Source organism: Phalacrocorax aristotelis, chromosome 5 (assembly GCF_949628215.1).
Source record: "Phalacrocorax aristotelis chromosome 5, bGulAri2.1, whole genome shotgun sequence".
Classification (NCBI taxonomy): domain Eukaryota; kingdom Metazoa; phylum Chordata; class Aves; order Suliformes; family Phalacrocoracidae; genus Phalacrocorax; species Phalacrocorax aristotelis.
In genome coordinates this window covers 30,371,909-30,392,134 of record NC_134280.1, presented here as the reverse complement: position 1 = coordinate 30,392,134, position 20,226 = coordinate 30,371,909, and the positions used below count along the sequence as shown (strand labels likewise).

At 39.8% G+C, this 20,226-nt stretch overlaps 1 protein-coding gene across 1 annotated transcript in view; it reads right to left on the bottom strand.

Annotated features, from left to right (window-relative positions):
* Nucleotides 1-1,662: 1,662 nt before the first annotated feature.
* CCNYL1 (cyclin Y like 1) overlaps nt 1,663-20,226 on the bottom strand; it is a 33,820-nt gene continuing 15,256 nt past the window's right edge. Inside the window, exons 3-10 of the mRNA XM_075093753.1 lie at nt 19,988-20,022; nt 18,235-18,335; nt 16,750-16,785; nt 16,025-16,076; nt 13,199-13,318; nt 10,971-11,137; nt 6,326-6,488; nt 1,663-3,434 (exon numbers count right to left, since the gene is read on the bottom strand). Coding sequence (XP_074949854.1) covers nt 3,318-3,434; nt 6,326-6,488; nt 10,971-11,137; nt 13,199-13,318; nt 16,025-16,076; nt 16,750-16,785; nt 18,235-18,335; nt 19,988-20,022 — 791 coding nt within the window. The 3' untranslated portion in view covers nt 1,663-3,317. The remainder of the gene's footprint in view (nt 3,435-6,325; nt 6,489-10,970; nt 11,138-13,198; nt 13,319-16,024; nt 16,077-16,749; nt 16,786-18,234; nt 18,336-19,987; nt 20,023-20,226) is intronic.

Genomic DNA, 20,226 nt, shown 5'->3' with positions numbered 1-20,226 from the left:
TTGCTCTTCTGTCCGCTTCTGCCCGCTCAGGTTCTGCTTGACGCCTATACTCTTATCCAGAAGCAATGGTCTTGACATTTATTCCATCCCTGAAGTGCCTGTCCTCCTAACTGCCAAACCCACACTGAAGCAGTGCTCACGAAAGTCCCTTAGAAACAAAATATACACTCCCTGTACACAAAGGGAAAGGGCTGCTGAAACCCAAGGGCATCACGTAGTCCACAAACACATCCACAGCTTCCTGCCCCTGCTGACCGCTAACACTTGCATTATTCTCGCCAGTGCTCACATTATTCTTGCTGGGCCATAACGTAGCTATTGTCTCTGCAAACATACTTCCTGCCGGCTGGGGACTGCTGCCCCGGAACCAAATGCAGGCAGAGGTCACCTCAACAGAGATTAAATATTATTCAGCTGTTAAGACGAACAAGATATATTGATCCTGTAGCTGGTTGCTCTTCCCTGGGAGCATACATAGGTAACAATGTCTTAATTTTTTTTTCCTTTTTGAGAAAAGTGCCGCCAACATATAAAGAATAGCTAAAGTTACAGGGTATCCCCCTCCCCCAGGTCATCTTCCCTCTAAACCACATAAGTGTAATCCATTCTGAAACACTATCACTGCTCCTTCCTTCATAAGGGAGCTGTGTGGGTTACTTTTTATTGTTTGCCCAAGAAAGGCAGTAGCTGCATTTTCTAGAATATAACTCTTTTTAGCAGGACCAGAATGGTAAACAGAATTGCTATTTTTCCTCTCTTAAGAAGGCGAGTTGATGCTGAGCCCTGTTTAGTGTCTGCTGAACAGACCAAAAGCCCATTGACAATGTGCTCTGGGCTATGCTACACTAAAAACTAAAGCCAGTTAAGGTTCTAGGCAAAATTAAGTTTGGAGCAGCAATCTCCCACAGAATATATTGTGGAAGCAGCTGTCAGCTCGAGCTCTCTTTTACCTGCCATCCAGATCAGCAGGAAGAGCCTCCATTTCATTTAGCAAAAAAGGTAAACGACTGCCCCAAGTTTCCGCTGAGCACCTCACAGCAGAACGGCTGCCATTTGCAGAAGCCATGTGCCAGCCTGTAGCGAGTGCTTCCAGACCCATCCCACAGAGCTGAAGGCACCTGGCAGTGCTAAGGAAAGAAAAGCTTGTTAGCAATTAGGTCACAAGTCAATCCAGGAGCTGGTCACTTGTAGCTTCTAATTTAGTGCTCCTCAAGGGAGGACTTGAAAACATCAGATCACCTCCAGAGAAATTGGCCCTACTTAAGGACTATCTAAGTGCAAAGAAACTGTCAGCAAGTAGAATTTGACTCAGAATGCTCAAATAACTAAGTCCAAACGAGATGTGGGAATAGCAGCTACACAAGACTCTCTCACGCCTTCAGCTGAAGCAGGCTGCCAGGGCCCTGCCCCATGCTGCCGACCCAGCGACTCACAGTTGCCGAATGACCTCTGCTGCCGGCTCCCCAGGCATTCACAAGTCGCTGTGATAAAAGGAAGGTGAGGGGCTGGTACAGGGAATGAAGGAGCCTTAACACACACCACTGGGATTTGTTGGTTTTCTTTCTTTCTTTTTTCATACTTGAGAGAAGCTGCACAGCACCAAGTACTTGTGAGGGGGCATGAAATCAGACAGCTGTACAGAACACACAATTCACCTTTAAATTTAATTAAAATAGAGTTTATTAGCTTTTCTTTTAATACAAACATGAGAAAGGAAAACCACCTGAAGATGTAGCGTTATTTTCAAAATTGAGTCGTGATCAATACCTGAAGTGCCAAGTTCCACAGATTTGGGAGGCAGGGGCTGGCATATTTGCATACTGCAAAAGACTATATTATATTCATCATTTTAACAGTTGAGTGCAGCCAAACTGATGATTACACTCAGACAGCCCCACTCTCAAAGGCATATAGACTTGCTGTTCAGTTTAAGTTTCTGGGCCTTGGCTGGAAGAGGAAGTGCACAAAACCTGTGCCATTCGGGGGGAGATCTGCTCCTAGGACAAACTGCCTAGAATCTATTTGGATCCAAGAAGGGAAGATACTACAAAGACTTGTAACAGGAAGAGTCTAATAATACTTATCCTGTTTAGAGTTCAGTTTCAGAGCCTGAAAGTAAGCTCCATTCCAAGTTCTCAGAAAGAGCAAAACCCAAGCCTCTAGAGCAGTTGCACAAGATAAAATTCACTTCGGGGTGGGGTGTGTATTAAAAAATGTTTTTATAGAAAGCTTTTTGATAATTCTCAGTTGAACAATATTTTTCAGTCTACCTTGTTAGGTAGTCCAGGATTCTCTCAAACTCATTACTGTCTCATTATGAATGTAAATCCCTCCCAGGAAACAAAAACCCAAGGAGAGCCAGATGGATACACAATATCAGCTTTAGGAACTCCACTGTATATAGCACAAGAGATCCGCAGTAGAACTCAGAGAAGCAGTGCTGCACACACACCATTCACCACTGGCTTGCTACACTGTTTGGGATGGTGATGATGTTTCCAGACCAACTTTCTCAATCAATGCCTCAGAAAAATATACAGATTGCATCTCTTCCAGAGCAACGTAAGTATTAGAAAATGAGAGAGAAGCACCATAATTCACAAGAAATGCAGCATGGACCCTATACATTTTAACAATACATAAAACCATATCTCTGCCCCCAGTCAGAACATTCAAAGTCTTTTGACAATCTCTACTGGAGTGAAGCTGTGGGTGCAGAGTTAGAATTCCTTCCTGCTGGGCAGCTTCTTGGTTATGAACAGATCACCAATAATAGCAGCTTTTAGTAGCCAAACCAGGGAAAAGCTGTCAACACGTGTCTATGCTACTGTTTTCAGCTCCAGAGTGGCTTTATACTTTGAGAGTCCCATGTTTTGTTTTGTTTTTGTTAACACTGCGTTGACCTGAAATACAAATGCAGGGAGACTCTGGATGGCAAGGGAGAGGAGGGAAGAACATTGTAACTATAGTCATGTGGTTAGTGTTTAAATTCTAAAATTTAAAACTACTTATTATTAAAAACCTCGAGAGTTCACAGCTATAGGCCTACATAGTAAGCAAACATCTGTGGGGGAGAGAAGGGGGGAAATTTCTTTTTGCACCTCTGGATACATTAGAAGGAGGAGAGAGTTGATTTGACAAAGGTCTTGTCTTTTGCACCAAGTATGCTCCTCAAGCTCTGGGCTCCCTTGGCTAGTTTACCCTCCTTTCCTCCTCTTGCTGGAAGACACCATCACCGCTGGCATGTGTGCATGGAGTGGTGGTATTCCTCCGGTTCATATGGATGCTGGTTCATGGTGCTGCAACTTTCTCTCTCCTCAGGAGAGGATGGCATTAGAACGGCGGATACCAACTAAGTTATCAGCACTGAAAGATCGTCTCATAGCAGCTTTTGACAAGTCTTTGTATTTGTCTTCACACAGCCGGGAGATAGCCTGAGTACCACGTTCAGATACAAAATTAAAAGTGCAAATTAGAAAAGTTCGGACATTTCGAGGAAGCTTTTGTAAGTGTAATACCAACAGAGCAGGCGCCCTGTAACAGTGACGTAACTAGCTTTTTTACCTAGAATGAGAGTAAATACTCTTTGGAGGGAAAATATTCAAGGATAGGGTTCTTGTTAGGATGGGGACAGGCCCCATCAGAAAGTAGCACATGAAGAAGGTGAATGGTTTCCATATCCAAGCACCTTCTTTCTTTTACCAGTCTCACTATCTAATGGAAAACTTGGATCCATTTCAGATTTATGACTTTGAGGAAGTTACGTTCAAAATTGTACCTAGTAGCTACGTCTGGCACATGCAGCAGCACAAAACATTTATTTTAACAGGACAAAAACGCATGCAACCCAGCCATTTCTATGAAAGAAAAGGTTCAAACTGAAAAGGTTTCTGCACTCCCTCGGGCACCTTGCTCTTGGCCACTCAGTGCAAGTGAGCGTAGGAAGTGAAGTTCTACTAGGACATCCATTTTGCCTTACCTTCTCTACACCCTCCCCCCCCAACATGCTCTTCCCAGGATCACTCGTACCATCAGGTTCCTGAAGAGGTCTGAGAAGGGAGGGCAGCCCACTGCATGATGGCATGGCAATAGCCATGGCACTTTAATACAGCTATTAAATATCAGCACGTGTATTAAATATCAACACTTAGTATTTAACTGCTTCTTCACCCTTTTATTGGCTTGCCTCTGCTTTGCTTATCTAGCAAGTCAATCAGCCTTTATCCTGGTGCAGCTATTCTAATAATAAGCCTAATTATTTAAATCCTAATAACACATGGTTGTCCGGAAAACATTGTATCTCCTCCCCTGCAAGACCTATTTCTGATTGGAGCCTTCAGGCATTATCAATGCAAATAAATAAGGATACCTGTCATAAAAGGCTGAACTGAATTTCAGTCCTGAACATTTACTTCCATTAATAATTTACCACCTATCACCAGATGAACTTTCAGAGTCCTATGATCAGCTACAAGCCTACACCTTCCCTTTAAGGCAGCACCCATTCAGCACAGCCCAGTGTTCTAGAAGTTCAAGAGGTGAAAAGCACTCTGAACATGAATAAACTTCTAAGTGTATTTTAAAATAATTATTTACATTTATTTCTGCCGACCTTCGGGAGGCATGCATTTGGCTCAAGAGTGGCATTCTTTGAGACACTGGCTGCATGAACTCCCAGTGTGAGACCAGACAGACTCTCCATCCTGTTTTAATGCTAGCACATCAATCATAAAGCAACCTGTGTTGACATATTTAGCCCCAGTCGCCCATATGGTGTAAATCAGTTTTCAATCCCTGGAATACTAATTCCCTGCTTCATACAGACTCCTATTAACTGCTTACATGCTTCTAACCAAAAGGTAGAATTAAAATTTTTAGCAAATGGTTTAAATATTTATCTCGTTTTAGAATTGAAAACAAAACATCCTATATATGTGATTAGTAAGTGCATTATGGCAAATCACATACCGTACTGAAAATTACTCTGGTTTTAAATACCAAGCCCCCAAATGCTAGCAAAGAAGAAACAAAACAGGCTCACAATCTGTAAATCATCCACTTATGCCTGGGCACTGAGCAGTTCAGTAAACAATTTCCTGTGGAATATGAACTGCCCTACAACCACATTTACAATTAGTGACAGTGTTAGCTTAAAGTGCAAGTAACAAGGGTGAGACAAAGCAGAAGAGTTGCATTGCTTAACTTTAAATAGAGGAATTTGTAGGCATATCATACCTATCATTCCAAAGGACCAGGAGGGATCACACTTACTGCCAAAGTTCAGCCACTTCTGGGACAAAATAAAAACACCTGGCACTTGGCAGAATTACTGGGGGTGGACAATAGAACAATATAAGCCAAGAATACCGTAGCACACCCCTCTTTGAAAGGGGCTATGGTATCAGTGTACACAGGGCCTGTGGTAATGCCTTTGTTGAAAGGTCAACACAACAACATGCAGAGTCATCAATTAAACCTGGACAGATGAAAGGTTGCATTGATCCAACAAGAAATTTTGCCTGGGAACCCAGGTAAATTTAGATATTTTCAAAATGTCTTACATATCTCCAACAACTAGGAAGAAAGACTGACTCCACAAAAGTTCAAGTTTTTTGAAAATGAGCCTTCATACCGAAGGCAGCTCTGAGGGCTCACAGAAGGGCAGCCTTTCCCATCGAGCAGAAAGAGCCAGTAATCTGTATTTACACTCCTCTGGACATTCTGAAGGACTCCGAGAAGCAGCTATTCCAAAACTTTAGCTGAAAGCAACATTTCTTTGGAAAGGTGAGGTTCTAAAAGTTGTGAAAAAAAAACCCCATTATTATTTCTGCAGCTGTCCCCAGACAAATGGTTTATTAAACCATGAGGGCAGTAAGAGTGCTTCCTCTAAATCTAAAAGCAGCTGTGCAGTGGGATGCAGTGGGAAACCTTCAGCTGGTAGTATTTAGAAAGGCCTGAGAGTGACTGTCTCTAAGTGCTTGGAATACACACTGTGACCAGGGAAGGACAGACAATCCATTACATATGACACTAATCCTTTCAATCTTAAGTAGCCTAGCTGAGCTACGGTTCCCAAAATAACATCCATTTTATTTTGTGATCTGCTCAACTTCTGTAATCTCTGTCCCTTCCTTTCCTTAGAATACTATCTTAGCCTAGGCATGGTTGTAGAAGTGCTAACTGTAGTTATAAAGGGGTTAAATTAGCCTGTAATACACTAATCTAAAAGCTTTTTAGTTCTTCTAACTGCCACTTAACATGATTAGCAACAGATGCTCTTACTACACATACAGAGTCCCCTGCTCAGCCCATCTCAGACCATTACCTCCAGTTTCTGTGCTCTCTCTTTACTGAGAGGCTCCAGCAGAAAGCTCAGGTTATTGTCATCTGCTAGGGAGCGAAGATCGAAGTAGTATTTGGCGTAAACACTGGCAGGAACATTGATATTAAACTGCAGTAGCTCCAAGAAGTGTCTTTCCATCTCGTTCCTAGGAGGCATAAGGGACAGAAGACAAAGGAAGAAAAAGATTGTTTTAGCTGGCTGAAAACACTGAAGAGACCTCAAGCTTGTTTTTAAAACCAGCAACTTTGAAATAGTCATCGAGAGCTCTGCATTATTAGTTTCAAGAGACAGGTCATTCACCAGTGCTCAAAACAAGGTGCAGCTTTTGAGTCCTGGCACCTCCGTCTCGGAGAGAAAGGTAGTGCCCTGTTGTGCACTCGCTCGGCTGACTGGGGAGGTTCATTCTTCGGAGTTCCATTAGTGCAGCTGTACAATTCATGCGCCATTCTCACTCTTGTACGGCCCCACACTATAGTGATCAGATGAAAGGAATGATGTATGCTGTTTATTAGCTCTGAAGAACTTGCAGACATTTTCACCAGGCTGATAACAGGAAGGGGGTTTATTGAAGTAGAGGCGGGCTAACAAAAGGAGTAGGCAGATCACCACGGCAACAAATGGATCTATGAAGAGCTGCTGCTATTATCTCACAGAAAAAAGCCTCTTGAAGCAACATGGATTCATCTCCAATAAATAAATAAATAAGCAGCATTAGGTGGGAGAAGGAATTTTCTCCTCAATAGCATTAGGCAGGATAACAAAGTACTATGTCAAAGGGCACTGTCCAGTTTTTACTCACTCGTCTTATTTTCACTGGGTAAAGTATTTGGAGGAAAGAGGGGAGAGAGCCATGACATGAAAAAGGCTGCTTCAGCTACTGTACCATGGCCAGCTAAATCCAAGATGTTCTACAGAGGAAAACTAATGTTTTACAAATTAACCTAGAAGAAACTGGTGCTACCCAAACCAAGCAATTCAGTTCAACACTAACTCACAGCGACTATTCCTACTGGTAGCAGACCTGTCTCTACAGAATTTAACAGCTGTATAGGCCAACTGTGAATACACCAGAAGATTAAGTTGTACGAATTCAGTGCCAAGGTTGTTTTTGCTTTTTGGGAGCTTTTAAAATGGACGTTTTACCCCGGGGGGGGGTGGGGGGGTGGGGTGGGGGCGGGAGGGATATATAATAGATCAAGAGATCATCCAGGTTGTGTCCTGTATTGGATGGCAGGTCTCAATATGAATAGTGGCTTTGTGCTTGTTTCTAGCATGGTGGACTCAGGCACCATTGAACCTAGTGCCAAAATTAATTTCCTGTTCATATGGTCATAAGCCTATAGAAATGTAAATTAGATAATGTTTTGATGATCAGCTGATCAGAGCTTGATTTACCCTGTGAATAAATGCTCTTCACTGCCCCTTTTGTACTCACTACACTAATACATTTTAATTGTGGAAAAATACAATTCTTTATTGGATTAACAAGTCTATTAACAGTGGTTTAAAACCTGGGAAAGGATAATGCCCATGTGTTTTCTATGCCTTATTTACAAATACATGTAGCCAAAAGAACAAACAGCATGTGTCCCCTTACAAGCAATCATAGCAAGATTAGCAGCTGCACAGTTAATTTTTCAGTGATTATGGATTCACTCTCATCAAAACAAGCAAGTTTTGAAAAAGGATGACTTCTAAATATAAATCCAATTTCCTTTGATTTTTTGGCCATTAGAAATAAGTAAAAACACCTCCCCCCAAAAGAAAAAAAACAACCAACCCTTTCAGTAAAAACCCACCTTTGCTTTGGTCAAAGAAGAAAGTGCTTGTGATAGAAAAAAAAAAAAAAGATGAACACTTTACCTATGCAGAGTAGGAAGAGGCTATGGCAACTCTAACTCACTAACTAACTCACTAGACTAACTTTAACTCACTAGTAGTTTCTCTAGGAGCCACGCAGCTCACGCTGATAACAGTTGTGAGCTAGGGCAGCCAAACAAGTGATTTAAGCAGTAAGGAGAGTGTGTTTGGTGGGGACAAGGTGCACCTACGCTGCCTTCAGAAGAGGTGTCTGGCTTGTACACATATGTGCACACACAGATTTGTAAACTGGGTGAACTAAAACAGATATAAAACCTTTTGCCAGTTCCAGAATGGTGTGACTCCCATGCTTAGCTTGTAGTGGCTCAATAAGAGTATGCCATCAGGGTAGGGAGATCATTCAAGGTATGTAGAGCCAAGAGGAAAATTCACAGAAAGTTCACAGACAAAATTCACCATCAGTCCTTGCAGACAGGCCTTTACTGCACAGGAATGGCCCACCCAGGGAGCGATACCTGGTAGAGTCCCACCAAGCAATCTTTAGTTGGGGAGCTGTTGGGTTTTTTGGTGGTTTTTTTGGCAGCATCACCAGCCATCTCCAATGTTAGGATGCAACCATGCCTGAAATTCCTTTGCCAATTGTTTTCTCTCAGTAGCACTTGTATTCAGAATACCTAATACTCACCATCAAATATTGGAATGACTAAAGCTGACAATTAACTATACTACCAACTACTAATTGAATGTAGAGTTATAAAGTTAAAACTCAATTTTGCTGAATATTTTAAGCAGTTTTCCAAGCCCTTGATCGTGATGATGTTATCCAAACCCAGGAGCAGCGAAGTCTGCCAAGTTGCAGCAGTGCAGGGCCTGGGATGGACACCCCATGGCCACTGTCAGAAGGGGTTGTACAGTTTCTGCCCCTACCTACATTCAAAGGTCTAAGTCATTTCAAATGAGATGTGATTACAAAAATCCCATCTTCAAATTGGGGGGAAAAAATAAGCCTAAATTCAGTCTATTTTCCCTACCACCATCATTGCTTTGAAAATGTAAGTACTGACAATTTCAGGAGGCCCAGCATTGGCAATAGAGAATAAACATCCTGCTTGTTACAGGTATTTTCAGTGCTATCAATTTGATTTGTCCCAAATAGGGCCAGAAGAGGAGACATCAAAAAGAGCAAGATGTATACTCCAGCACTCCTAACATCGCTGACCCCACTTCAGCCACCTCAGAGATATTTGCAGCAACGCTTCAAGTATGTTCCTCAGATAGATGAGCACTCTGAGCCAGGTTGAGCGAAGATGTACATTGTATAAAATCACTAATTATGCTTTCCTGAAAGCATGGCTGGCACAGCCCTGCGTTTGGAGACAAAGAACTCCCAGGCAAGGGGTGTATATAAAACAGGGTACTATGTTTGCTGTTACTGTTTGCGATGTGAAATAACTTGAACAACAAAAACTGTTTTGGTGCAGATAACTTCCCCCATTTTTAGAAATGCTGCCCCCCACCTGAAAGGAAGAAAATTGGATATTGCTCCTCCTAAAGAATCCCAGATAAATAATTACTTAAGTATCAGCTTTAGACTGAGTCCAAGGAAGAAAGCTTGGGGCAAGAGCAGACTCTCTCACACAGGTAGCCTCCCAGTGCTGCATGCAAACCTCTACCGCCTCAGTTTGCTCCTAATAGAACTGGCTGTTACATAGGCCTGGACACATGCTCAATTACACCACATCAGTGTGATAAGACTCAAACACACATAAAACATGTAATTAAGTTTATTAAGGCCAGAAAGCCCAATATTAAGCTAGCCTTCTAGTACTTCTACCACTGTGATAATAATGGAAATAGAGGAACAAGCTGGCAAATAGAATTAAAACAATAATGTTGACATCTAGCTCTGAGAGCTTTGAGAACTTTGCGAGAAGGAATTTAACAGAAAATCTAATGGGCCAAATCCACTCCACATAAATACGCCTCCAGCCTGTAGTATGAGCCTGGAGCCACAAGGATCAACATCCTCTGAAACTGCAGAAATTGTAGGGCTTAAAGCTGAGTGCACCAAGAAAAGACAGCAGATTCAAAATTTCTGAAAAACTGAAAGTTACATCTGAGACAAGAACATATATGAGAAACAGCCTTACATAAACAAGCAGTAGTAACGATTGAGGATTTTGTCCTCAGCACTGTGGGCAAGTCTAAGAACTCACCCAAAGAGGATGAGCTGTAGCAGTAGCTGGATGTAACACATGCCACCACAGATACCAACACAAAAGACACCTGTCTGTCAGCAGCAGCGGCTAGGAATTCAGACCTTGAGATATTTAGGCCTTAGCTGGATACAAGAGCAGACACATAAGTCACAAGTTATGGCTTACCTTGCAATTTTTCAAATTCTAAAACAGAAAAGGCAGGGAACATATTTAGTTCACTTTTTTCTTCCCCAAAAAGACTTTTGATAAGAATAGAAATTGGGCACTTTAAAGTTACACTAACGCAAACAATTAGTAGAAACAAGCAGCCAGTCCTATGGTTCATCATTGGGGCAAAGAACGTAAAGAAAACTAACTTTGAAGTTACTCACCCAAGTCATTAGAAATATTAATACGAATTTGTCTCAAAGTAGGGTTATCCAAAGTTTCCTAGGCTGAAAAACTGATGAGGTCAGACACCAGAGACCCATCATGTACATATGTCATGGCGCCAGAGACAGACATTTTTTTCAGTACAATTACAAAAATTGCCATTAAAAAAAAACCCCAAACCCACCACTGCAGATTAGCCAAACCTTGCAACTTACATGTCCTCAACAGTAATGTCCTTCAATATTTGGCAATAATCCACATTCCACACAGCCTGATCATCCCAGACTTTAGAAGCCAGCAGAATAGCTCCTAGGACTATCCTCTTCCAGTTACTAGGGCATATGTCAATCTCTGCATAGGTTAAAAGCCTTTCCAAATAAACCTATAGAAAGAAAAAAAGTGCCAACCAGTTTTTGCGTTATTAAGACCTGGAGCTGAGCTCCGAGCAGCAAGCATGCCAGTCCAATATGACTATTCTATCCCATTACCATCAAGTGTGTCAAAATAAGTATTAGTGATTACTACTTACACTTTAGAATCCAAACTTTCAGGAGTTACAGGTTCCATTTTTTAGCAGAACACAAGAACTGGACCACCAAGTTATACAATAAAGATCCTGAAGAATCTGTTCACAGCACGGACCATTGCAGTTTCAGTGAGACACTGCTCACTGTTCTTCCCATCACGGAGCCACACAGGTCCTAATGAGAATCTGTCAGTGACTATCTGGGACACTAAATCACTCAACACCACACTAGCCTTTCATCACAGGTAGGGTTCAGGACCTGTAGCTTAACAGGAAGTGCTAAAACCTGCATTGTGATCTGTAGTCATGGGACAGAGACACATTAATTGCTATCCTTCCACAATGAAAGGCATCGTAGTGCTATGTCTACTTCATCCCGTAAAGAACAGACTTCAATTCTTCACCTACAATAATGTCGTCCTCTGCTTTCATCTACATCACCAACTGCTTAGATAGTGAAAGATACGCCTTGGTCTTTTACTCATTCCTTCCATGTAATCTCAGATCAGCCCAAAGATGTTGAATCAGTCCCTTTCTTAAAAGTTTTCTGCTATTCACACTCCTATAATGATCCAAATGAGTAATTTGCACATTCAAATTTGAACTTAGTTTATGGAAGAGAACATTAAAAATAATCTAAGTCCAAGGTCCTAATGAAACCTCAGATAAACTAGTGAGTGCAGGAAGCTATTGTAGAGGTCTAAGGGCAGGATCAATCTTTATTACTAGGGTCTCCCCACACTTTCTTTCCACCCTTTGCTTGTAGCCTTCAAGTGGACTAAAGGTGTTCCTATAATAACAGAGCCATCTAGTGGTAAAATCCACTTTAAAAACTAACTCGTTTCTATTTTTTGTAAATATTCCAGCTGGCTAGATTGCCCAGGGTTAGTTATGATCTTGTTCTGTCAAAATTGCTTGCCTGTCTTTGGAAAATCAAAAACCTCAAACTTCTTTCAGAGTTTCAATAGCTCTAACTATCTGGCCTTTTTAATTACTTATTTCCTTATTAAAGAGAGTTGTTCAAGCTGAGTTTGCTTAATTGCCACATTGTTTTTGGAGACAGTTCTCTTCTGTTCTCCTTTCAGACTTTTTCAGAAAGAAGCCACATGCAGACTGAAGTCTAGTATGCAACTAAGTGGAGTTTAAGAGATTGTCTAATGCAGCAATTATACAGGCTGTGGTTTCTTCTTTCCCTTCATATACATATATGTATATGCACACATGTGTGTGCGCACAAAGGAATCAGTATCATCAACAATTTTTTATATCCATCTTGCTTTCTGAAATCAAACAACAAACTAATGAAATTATTTTCTTACTCTAGTTCCTAAGTTTCAGGTACCTCCATGTCACCTGGGGAAACAAGTTGTAGCCTCTTTGGTTTAATAAAAAGAAAACTTTATAGAAAGGTGGCAATGACTGAAGGACATGATAATGAGAAAGTTAATCTCCTGGAGTTCCTACAGTTATTGATCCTTGACCCCTTAGGGGGTCTTACCTACACTATTCTGGTTAATATGAACTCAAAGCTCCCACTTTCCCCTCCACACAACTGAAATAAAAGATGTCTTTTGTGTTTGATCTTATTATACCCCGCTGTTAACAGTGTCCCACTGTTCTGCCTTTTCTCAAGCTTCTTCAGTGAGTTATATATTATGAAACAAACAATGTTTAATTGGATAAGTAATTAAGCATTACATATTCATCTAAAGAAAAGGTAAGTCACTTTTTAGTTAACCGCTTCTGTGACTACTTAGAAATCTTCTCTAATGAACTCACTTGTACAGCATCTTCATTATTAACAAGGTTTCACAAGATACTGTAACTATTTAAATGCCAGTTCAGCCCAGTTCAGTGATTGCGTGGAGGAAAAAAGTCTTCCAAAAACTCAAGATTGAGTAATCAGGCATCTCTTACCAGTGTCACTATTGCACATTCAGCTGTCAGCTGTGCAGCACTGAAAAGCGTCCGAACAAACCGGTAGATGTGCTTGTGATCAGGGTCATGCTTGTAGTAGTCATCTGGAACTTCCTCCCGCTGAAAGAAAGTTCTCTGAGTTACTGAAAATAGTTCTTACTTAATACTGACTCTGAAGAATAGCTACACATGGTTGTTTCTTCTCACTGAAGTGTATACAACCTACAACCTTCCCGTGTCACAGACAGAACAAAATCATATACTGAAAGCAGCAAGCAGCCTTGCAGTATTATGAATATTCCAAACCAAACACAACAGCTTTAGCTGATATTGTTGTTTTGAACACTTTTTTTGATCTGTAAGGCTAACTGTAAAGAGCATGAGCCACCATCATGCCAACTATTGTCCATGGAACATTTTACAGACTAAGAGATTAAAAAAAATTTTTTTTAAATCATGGATCTGTACACACCAGGGAACCACTTGCTCTTAAAAGGCAAAACTAAGACACTTCAAAAGATTCCCCTTCTAGCTGAGGAAGAGCTGAAGAACACATGTCAATAATTCTGTCACAGGTAGAACTGGAAGGTACCTTACGCTGTCTTCACAGGACTTTTCTTAAGAGATTCCAGAAAGACAACAAAGCTAATGAACAGTTAGGCTTAACTCTGACATGATGCTGAACTGTTTCTAAATACAGGGGAGAAGAAAAGGTTAGAAATAAACAGTCTGTAAAAGCAATCCTAAAATGGGTGTTTGAGAATTCTGACCCTGTCCCCCCATAACATTCTGATATTCAGCACTCTTCCTGGAGGGATGAAACTTGAAGAGCTTTAGACACTGTTTCTGCAAGGTTGATACTGAAGAGGTTTCTATCTACAGTCCAAGTTAGACCTATAGTACAGTGAAGATACCAGATGAGAACAGCAGAGCTGCTTGACATTAAACAAGTAGTCATAAGGTAAGCAAAGCAGCAAGCATTTTCATGTGGTTTTGTAGTTTAAAATAGCCAGGTAACAGTGTCAAGCAAAATTAAGAGGTAAGTTAACTTTGTACTCTCCACACAGCCCTCTAATACACCACTAACCAATGGAGGTTACCTCTCCAAGGTGGGCACGCAACACTAGGAATAACAAGAGCAGGATCCCCCTTGCATAATTCCTGCACTACGAGCAGTACAAAAGCACATCTAGAAGTACATTTTTGCTGACTGGAACTGAGGAAGAAAGGACTGAGACTGGTATTTGTGACTAAGCCCTGTGATGCTAGCAACTCGGTTTGTTACTTCTGCTATTAGGGTCAATAGAGCCTGGATTTGGACTCCTCATGACTGAATCTTTAGAGGACAAGGTGTTCAGAGATTTCTTCCAGCTAATTAAGGTTTTAAAAGGAAGCCAAAACCCCATTGCTACAGAAACTAGCAAGCCATTTGTATCTTTCCCCTCAGAAGTATGACACGCAGCCATTACTATACTTCTGTCTGTATATTGCAGTAAGATAGAAGACCTTTAAGTGTTCCCCAAAGGACACAGTGATTTTCTTCTATTCATACTCATTAAATAGGGGGTAGGCTATATGAAAGGATCAAAAGATGTCAGGTTGCTAAATAAAGAAAACAAATTGTCTGATGGAGTGGAGTTCACCTTACATAAATAATTTTCAGTGTGAAACAACAGATTCAGGCAGTTAAAACAGTTTTGGACCAGACTCTTCTCTTGAAGTGCTGCAAGTCCATACAAGAAATCTTCTATAAAGCTTTTCTCCTGATGTTCATTATTTTTATTGAGTAAAGAGTTGTATTTATTCAAGGGTAGAATTCCTAACACAATGCTTCATGTTTAGGGATGAAACTCTTAACTTAAAACATTTAATTGTTTATTAAAAACTGTTTATTAGCAGGCCAAATCTGTGACACAGATTAAGCTGCATTCACTCAGGTAAGTCCCAAGCAAACTGAATTTTTAAAGCCACTAGAGCTTTACTAAATTAATTTCAAATAAAAAGAAAGGAAGTGGTTCTGTAGGACAGTCATTAAGCTAGTAGTGCTCCAAGTAGACATAAAAGGCACATGCTCCACTCTTGAGCTTGCCAGTACCATGAGCTTTTGCATCTTAAAGATTGTCTAAAAAGGTGTACCAGGACCATCAAATTAAAATCACGTGGAATGCTCCTAGCTGTTACCACAAGCAGCATTAAGCATATTTGCCTTAAAACTTTGCCTTTTGTGGTTTTTTTAAGACCAAACTCACTGTCTCCTACTTTCTGTGATGCTTCATGTATTATGTTCAAAAAAATGCGTAGACGTGGCACTTCAAGAGAAGTGGTAGTTCAGGAGACATGGTAGTATTGGGTTGATGGTTGGACTTGATGATCCTAGAGGTCTTTTCCAACCTTAATGGTCCTATGATTCTATGTCCTCCTGTTTGCAGTCATTGAAAAGGTTAGCCACATATCTACTAACCATGTCTTCCTAAATAAATAGGAAAGACTTCTAATTAAAGTAGTGTTAAAGAGGGGAAGAAAGGGGTCAGACAAGAAAGTTCAGATAAGAAATATGCGAGAACCAGCATGCTTTCTATTTATATTTAAAGCATAGAAAACCAAATATACTCTGCAACATTTAGAAAGACTGGGTTCTGTTCATGATCTAGCCGATATCAGAAGTTCAGAGGACACTGTCTGCACTGCATTTATATATAAAGATACAATTTAAGATCAATTCACTTGTGACCTGGTGCTAAGACATTTTTATCTCTTAACCAGTAAAAATTAAGATGTTAAAAAATGTATATTGATACACATTCAGAGGATCAAAGTTACACTTACTGTGAGAGGATGAGATTTTTCATCAAAAATATCCAATGATCTGTCAGAATCTCTACAAAGTAAAAATCTCTGGTTTAGCAACAAGAGTTAATTGTAATACTAAAAAAGTATTAATCATTAAAGAGGATAAAGGGACATATTTTATAGTTCAGCTTTTCCTAGAATATAATATGAAGTTATATTGTATTTTTGCAATGCATTTAATGATGCGATCTTACAACTGAATATTTAAGAAGCTGAAAAATAGCTATCCATATTCTCATATTATACTTAGTACAGCTCTCCCTTAACATGTGAAACTGTCTCATTAATAGTGTTTATTTCAAAAAGGCAGCTGCAATTTTGAAGCATGTGCTTTAACTAGCTATAATGGCAACAGTTATTTGTACATGGGACAGCATTTCTTCACCCGTCAAAACTAGTCTGTGCCTCTGTATTCAGAAAAAGCTAAACAAAGTTCAAAGGCTGATTTGTGGTGTATTCTCCATACTCCCTCTGTTTTGACTTTTTATACTTCATTCTAGATGAAGGATGTGCCATTCAATGGGTGTAATACTGACCTTTCTGTATCAGCTCAAGAGGGGGTACAAAGGGGAAGCATATAGAACATAAACTGTTGAGATTTTTCAACTCCTTTAAGTTACACTAGCTGTTACTGAAGTGCCCATATCCCTGGCTCAAAAAGAAAGTTGCTATATTTCAGCAGAAAAAAAAAGTTCACTCACCTGTTCTTTATATGGTAGAATATTGCTAATGTTACACTGAAAAAGAGAAAGAAAAAAAGAAAAGACTTAAAACAGATTCTGTGCACACTATTCCACTGCAAAAGCTGTTGTTAATGGCAAAATGTTCAGAATCCATTACGTATTGGCTTCCTCTCACATTCTTGAGTACCCTGTCTCTCATTTCTGATGTTTACCTGCCTAAACAGAAACCGGCCAAATCAAATTTGCTTGCCAAACTACTTTTACACTCATTGTACAGGTATTTGTATCACAAAATAAATATTATACCACATTTTAAATACACACCTTCATTGCCTGATTACGTGACATTTATTGAAAATGTGGACTATTCACAACTAAAATATAAGTTCTTCTTGATGTTAAATATACTGCTGTAGAGGTTCTGCTGTTGTTTTAACTATCTCTGGCTGTCTAATTTCAGACCTGTCTAAAACAAAAAGAATAATAAAGATTATATTATGAAGACATCTCAGTCTCTGCTGAGTCGAGTAAGGTAATGGATTTCATATTGACACTCATCTACAGTGGCCAAATTTCAGATTCTTTACTTGCAGCAGGAACACTGCCATCACAGGAATCTGTCACAGACAAGCTCTGATCTGTTACAAGCTGTACACCACTTCAAAAAGGCACAAGCACCACCTTTTAGGTTTTCTTCTCTAGAAAAGGAGGAGAGACACACTAGATTCAAATTTGGTTTCAAACAGAGGTAAGTAACAAATCAACTTAGACATTTCCAAACTCTGTGTTAAAACAGTAAAGCCTTCTGGGCCTGAAGCTACTCTGCCTTACTTTCCCTTCAAGCACAGTAAAACTCTCTTCTCAATTCTCGGCTGGTATCGTCTATGCACAAAGAACTGTCTCTGTGGTACTCAGAACAATAGGTCAAACAGCCATTTCCACTGGAGAACCAAGACAACTAGTTATCGAACTCACCTACCTAAAATAACAAATACGTGAAGAAAAAGTAGAAAGGCTAGAACTAAAACCAAAGCCAGCAACATACTGTTGTCCACAACTAGAGGGCAGACTAATACCACTGGCAAGTAGCAAACACAGTCCTAAAAACTTTTCCTACAACTCCATATGAAATCCATTTCAAGTTTTCCCAGGTTGAGAGTTTCTTGATTTGGCTTTTGATGTGAAGAGTTTGAGCTCCCCACCCCACCACACACTTTTAAACCCAGAATGCTGACACACTTCCACACTGCCTCAGATTCTCAAGTGCACAATGATAATTACTCTGGAATATAATAGTACCATAGCTCCGTAACTGAAAAAACAAGCTCGCTTCAGCAGTCATAATTAACCAGACCTCTACACCTTTCAATGACCAACCTGAATAAGCAGTGCTGTGCTCCTCGTTCAAGTGAGACTGGCTTTGGAACAGAGAAGACCACCACAAAATCCCAAATAAATCTTGCAATGCTATTCAGCCCCTTATTGATGACAAATTGTTCTTACCACTTTATTGTGCTTCTAAGGTTAGGTTGACTGACAGTGCTGTCATCTATAAATATTGTTGAGCATGAGCTGTATTTTTTCGTAAGCTGCCCAGGAGAAACCTTGGGGGGGGAGGAGGGGAGAAAAAGAAAAAAAAAAAAAAAAGAGCTTTGGTTTACCACACTGAATACTGACTTTACACCTCAAGTAGTTACTGCAGAAGTAGTCTTTGTAGATTATTGCCCCTGCTATGCAAGCTACCCTACAGCCATCAAGTTCCTGAGGATACCCTTTGTGTAAGACAGGTTTATAAATCATCCCTTGTAATATACAAATGATGTTTTCAGATAAGTGATTTTCAGCAGAAATAGCTGCAGCTAAAGCAGCAAGTCCTCCGATTTTCTCACTTCTCCTCCATTCCATTCTTGCCAGTTTGGGTCTCAGTCTTCCCTCTCTCACAATGTACTTTATTAGATTTCCCTGTGACTCCATAATCATCTCCTTCCTTCTTTTATATCCTATACCTTTATACTTTCTGGTTATCCAGTATCACTTCCTGTAAAGACAGTTTTGCATTTGGGATTTTGCCTTGTTATATTTTAGAAAAAAAGAAACATCTTCCTGACATCGCTTGCTTCACTCATAATTACCCTTACTTTTGCTATTAAGAGCAAGCAATATGTTCCATCATCTATCCTAATTCTGTAGATTTTATACTGTAAGAAATCTTCCTATGTAACACTAAGTCAGGCTTCCCTGAGCATTTTCAGAGAATGCCCTGCACTAGAGCTAGGACATCATAATTGAGGGAAGAGTTTTAATCAAGCAGTTCAAGATTCATTAGTTTATGCCAGAATCTTTTAAAATGCCTTGTCTAAAAACCTGAAAGTCTTCCATATGAAAATGCTGCCACCCTTCACAACTCAATGGCTGCCTGGGAACATCTCCCATTCCAGCTGAAGTTTGCCAGCAAACACAATCCAACCACACTTCATCTTGGTGTTGACAGACTGAAGCGGGAGAAGGGAAAACGAAGGGAAGACAATGACGGGAAAAAGAAGGACAACCTCCTATAATCATACTAAATACAACAGACTTATAATGACATTATCTTACCAGAAACTTATCAGTAGACACTTCTGTGAGACAGTATTTTTTAAGCTTTGTGTTAATAACTTCCATTCTTATCTTTACTATTCAATAATTTTCATCTGCTTATTAATGACATTGCATCTTTTTTTTCTAAGTGTCAAAACCAACTAATATTAACAGAAGAAGCTTAGAGAATATTTTCAGATTTTAAAACTAATGGATTATCATTTGTTTATCATGCTGATTATAATATTTGTTCATCATTCTCTTTTCATGCTGGATACATTTCTTACAATAAGTCCTGCAGTAATGCTCAAGCAGCAAGTCATTTAAGACTTGTCATCTCAGCTGAGAAGTTAATCCAGTTCTACTTCTGCTTAAAAAAAAACCAATGTAGGCAGTTTGACTTAATTTTCTCCTTTACTCTTCTGAAATGCTCAAGACCAATACAACAAAAAATCCATTCTTATTCTTTTGACATCAGTCTTTCTATGCTCTGTGATACTGTGCCTGTTTCTTTTCTAAAGACGGGCATAGATAATCCAGTTTTATCTTGCTAAGGAGGACTTGGAACATGTGTAGGACTATATACCTAGCACTGCTACAGTTGTTTCTTAAATTTTTCTTTGTCTCAATGTGCTAGAATTATCTATATAGCATACTAAGAATTTGTTTTACTTACATGATTGATGTGGTTACTCTTCCTCTTCTCTCGCACTAGGAAGATGGAGAAAGAATGTGAACTGAAAGGCGTCTAAAATACAATCCCAATTTAACATTCAATAAAGTCATTCTATTAACCCAGGCTTCTGAAGCACATGAATATTAAAAGTTTCAAATTTGACTTTAGGTGTCTGGAAAAGTAGTTTTGAGGAAAAGATAGAGTTTTGTCAAGCTAGTAAACTACATACTACTTCCAAC